The 3,816-nt window shown below is 57.0% G+C and overlaps 1 protein-coding gene across 1 annotated transcript in view; it reads right to left on the reverse strand.

The window, feature by feature from the left end:
- The window catches only part of LOC113209812 (uncharacterized), a gene marked incomplete at its 3' end in the record, with an annotated part of 6,888 nt that extends 3,118 nt beyond the window's left edge, over nt 1–3,770 (reverse strand). Inside the window, 7 exon segments of the mRNA XM_052276412.1 lie at nt 376–594; nt 716–879; nt 985–1,256; nt 1,340–1,822; nt 1,894–1,997; nt 2,081–2,618; nt 3,604–3,770. Coding sequence (XP_052132372.1) covers nt 376–594; nt 716–879; nt 985–1,256; nt 1,340–1,822; nt 1,894–1,997; nt 2,081–2,614 — 1,776 coding nt within the window.
- Nucleotides 3,771–3,816: the final 46 nt, after the last annotated feature.

Raw genomic sequence — 3,816 nt, forward strand, 5'->3', positions numbered from 1 at the left:
AAAGATATAAATTATTATACATAACGTAGCAAAAATTCAATTCTAAGACAGTAGATAAACTTATAGTTGCTATCATAAAACATAAGAACAAGTCTAAGTTTCCTCGTGTGGCACCGATCACAGCGTTGGCATCACTACGGACCGTTTCGAGTCCTCGTTAATCTGTTAACTAGCTCTCCAACACTCCCTCTCTTCCTGGACATTGAACAAGGATTGTGGGCTTTGTAAGTTCGCACCGCGTTTGATGTGTGTAACTGTCATCATTTTTGCTCTTAGACACGACAAATTTTCGCCCCAACGAAATTTCTTTTCGCAGGGATTAGCTGTTTGATTGGTTCTCTCTTATGAATAGAACATTGTGTGTGAGTTAGATTAGATCTCCATCGGCATGGTCGGAATGGTCTCGTAGGAGGCAGTGGAGACAAAGTGGTTCGCCATCTCCTTGTCCACCCAGTTCCTGAAGAGCGCCACGTTGCCGTACACGCCTGGGACGCCTGCCAGCCCGCAGTCGATGCCCCAGGCCACCGTTCCGGCCAGCTGGTAGCGCCCTTGCTGGCCGTGGATGGGGCACACCAGGGGGCTTCCACCGTCGCCCTGTGAATTATAAGAATAAGAATTATCAGTCCCAAGGTGGTGTCGGGCGGCTTGCTGTTACGCCAAGAGGAACAAGTATTTCGAATAGTAATCTTTTGCGTTCTACATAATTGCCAAGTACCTTGCATGTGTCCTTCCCCTCCTCGCCGCCGGCACAGATGAAGCTGTCGTGCAGGGTGAAGTACGCCCCGAGCCGGGTCTTGCGCAGCTGTTCCTGGCACTGGTTGTGCGGCACGACGGGCAGCTCCAGCTTCTTCAGAATCACCTGGTACCGCCCCTGCTGGCCTGTGGGTTGGCATGGAGACACAGTTAATAACGGTTCGTTCGCTTCAAATATGCTCAAAAAACCATAAACTGGTGACCAAGCATGGTATCGAACATGACCCTTACCGAATTTGTCCTTGCCCCAACCACTGACGAAGCACTTTTCGTAGTCGAAGATCTGGTTCTGCTCCGGCATACAGATGGTGCCGATGTGGTAGCCGATGTGCACAGGGGTCTCCAGGAAGAGGAGCGCCACGTCGTTGTGCACCGCGCCGGCGTAGTACTCGGGGTGGATGGACACGGCCCGGACGGTGCGATCCTGGTGGTGGTACATCTCCTTGGAGGTCTGCGTGTCCCATTCGCCCGCACGGATCTTGAGCTGCGACGGGTTATTCTTGCTGCAACAGGAAAAGCACGCCTTCAGAGAGGCCTCCAGCTTGCTTACGGCTTGCTCACGGCGGCTCGGCGCCACTCTACTCACTTCTTGACGCAGTGCGCGGCCGTGAGCACCACCTCGGGGGCGATGAGCGCGCCGCCGCACTGGTACAGGTTGCGCGTCTTGTCGTCGTCGCTCTTCTCCACCTTGAGGATGGCCACCATCCAGGGGAACTCGCCGAACTGCGCCTCGCCGTCCTCGTCGCCCGTGATGCGCACGCCGATGCCCTCGGGGTTGCGCTGGCCGCACTTGCCCGCGCTGGGCCTGATGACGGGCGGCGCCGGGGTGTGCATGGGGTCGAAGGGGGGCGAGCCCGGGGTGTGGCCGCCGTCCTGAGGCCCGGGGTAGCTGGGGTCGACCGGCGCGTAGGTGGGGTGGTCCTCGGGCCCGGGGCCGCCGGGGCCCTGGTACGGCGGCAGGGGGCTGGGGTCGGTGGGCGTGGGCGGCGGCACGGGCGGGAGGTTGGCGATGCCGGACGTCTTGCAGCACTTCTGCAGGTAGTGGCAGGTGTTGTTCTTGTGGTCTTGCCTGTAAACAGGGTTCAGTGAGCAGGTTGCCCCGCACCGCGTCGTGCGTCTCGTAAATTACGGCTCGCTCACCTAATGTCGATGACGCCTTCGCCAAACTCGTTGAAGCCGCCGTCCTTCTGGTCGCACTGATAGTAAGGCACGCATTTGCAGTCATCGCCGTTCTCGCAGAGGCACTGCAACATTGGCAACATGCACGGTGCTTTTATTGCTGTCCTGCCAGTGACCGAGAAAAACGGAATCGTGTTCTGCTATTTACCGAATCCGGTCCTGCTGGCTGGTCCGAGGGGCAGGTGGCGCCGCCGAACACGCTGCAGATGAACTCCTGGCTCGGTTCGTTGTCCGGGCCGTAACTCTGGCCCTGGCTTTGACTCTGACTTTGACTTTGGCTCTGGCTCTGGCTCAGTCCGCCCAAACTCTGGCTCTGGCTCTGACTCTGACTCTGGCTTTGACTCTGACTCAGATCATCGCCAAACTGGCTTTGGCTCTGACTCTGACTCTGGCTTTGGCTTTGGCTAAGAGCGCCATCGCCTCCAAACTGATCCAGACTCTGGCTCTGGGCCTGGGCCTGACTCTGGCTTTGACTCTGGCTGTCGCCGCCGTAACCAGGAGTGCTGGTGAAGATTTCTTTGATGGTGTCGGGGTCTACGTACTCGTCTTCCTGCTGGCGCACGCCTAGCGCGCTGGGCCTAGCAGCCGGCTTAGCAGCAGGCTTGGCGGCAGGCTTCGTGCCCGCCGCGAGCGTGCCCTGCGCGACCGCAGCCAGCACCACCAGGAGCACGACGACACGCATGGTCCTGCGGAGAGCAATGCACAGCACGTGATTCGATTGGCATTTAAAAGCACCGACACGACGCCCGCCTTGGCGCCAGCCCCCTCCCCTCGAAGCGAATGGACATGCCAGCCTGCACACAGGCGTGCGTGCGGGTTTGCCTACCGCCACCACGGCGCCGAGCGCAGAGGCATCCCGCACGCACACGCCTATGTACTACTTCACAGTTAAATCCTTACAAACTAAGCTTGCGGAGCATCTGCGCCCAGAAAACGTACCTTTGATTTCACGGAAATTCCGTTGAATGGGGACGAAGAGAAATTTGACTATGAATTAACGGAATTTGATATTAATCAAAGCAAAATTTTCTTTGACTTATGTCAAAATTACTTATTTTAAATTTTAAATTCAACTTGCGTTAATTCATAGTCAAAATTCCCTTTGTCTCCATTCACCGGAATTTTCGTGCAATCAATGATACGTTTTTCTGGGTGTGTCTTTGTCTGGTTTTAATATTGTAGGGATGAACATGAGCAGTAGCCCAACTTGCACACGGAACGCGCAGTCATCTTTCGTTGAGGCCCGAACGACTTCACGCCTGTGTCACGCCTGTGCGCCCGTGCGGTGAGCTGATGACACGCCTCACGGTCGGGCTGACGAAAGGGCCGAATAGGGGAATGCATGAGCTGGGCCAGGCAGCCAGGCAACTCTAAGACTCGAAAGATGTGTGCGTTCTGTGCGCAGCGAATTCAATGTGGCACCTTTATTTCCTATGTCCCCGTGTGTATATCCTGCGTGATATGCCCTATGGGCGTCGATTCTGTTTGTTCGTTTGGGTACAGTATGTACCCTCACAAGAGTAAATGGTGGACACGGCAGGAAGAGGGGGAAGGGGGGGGGGTCAAGCGGCGGACAAATCCACGGGTAACCCACGGGTAACTCAGCGTGCAACCCCCTTGGGTAGCACGTTGGTATCCCAGCGCCGTGGTGGTGGTGGTGTGTTGTCGTACCTGCTTTTGCCGCCAATGGCTCGCTGACTTCAGTCGGGGTGACTCTTGCCGGCTGACTCCGGCTGGCTCCGGCGAAACTCCGGATGGCCCAGCGACGCGTGTCTGGATTCGCGGAGACTCCAACACGGACTGGCCGTTGATTCCAGCCCGGCTCCAGCAACAGGCTTGTCTGTCCAGGCAGACCGGCAGGGGGATCGGGCCTCTCCGCGGCGG

The sequence above is a fragment of the Frankliniella occidentalis genome, unplaced genomic scaffold (assembly GCF_000697945.3).
Source record: "Frankliniella occidentalis isolate FOCC.00 unplaced genomic scaffold, Focc_3.1 Scaffold2848, whole genome shotgun sequence".
NCBI lineage: Eukaryota > Metazoa > Arthropoda > Insecta > Thysanoptera > Thripidae > Frankliniella > Frankliniella occidentalis.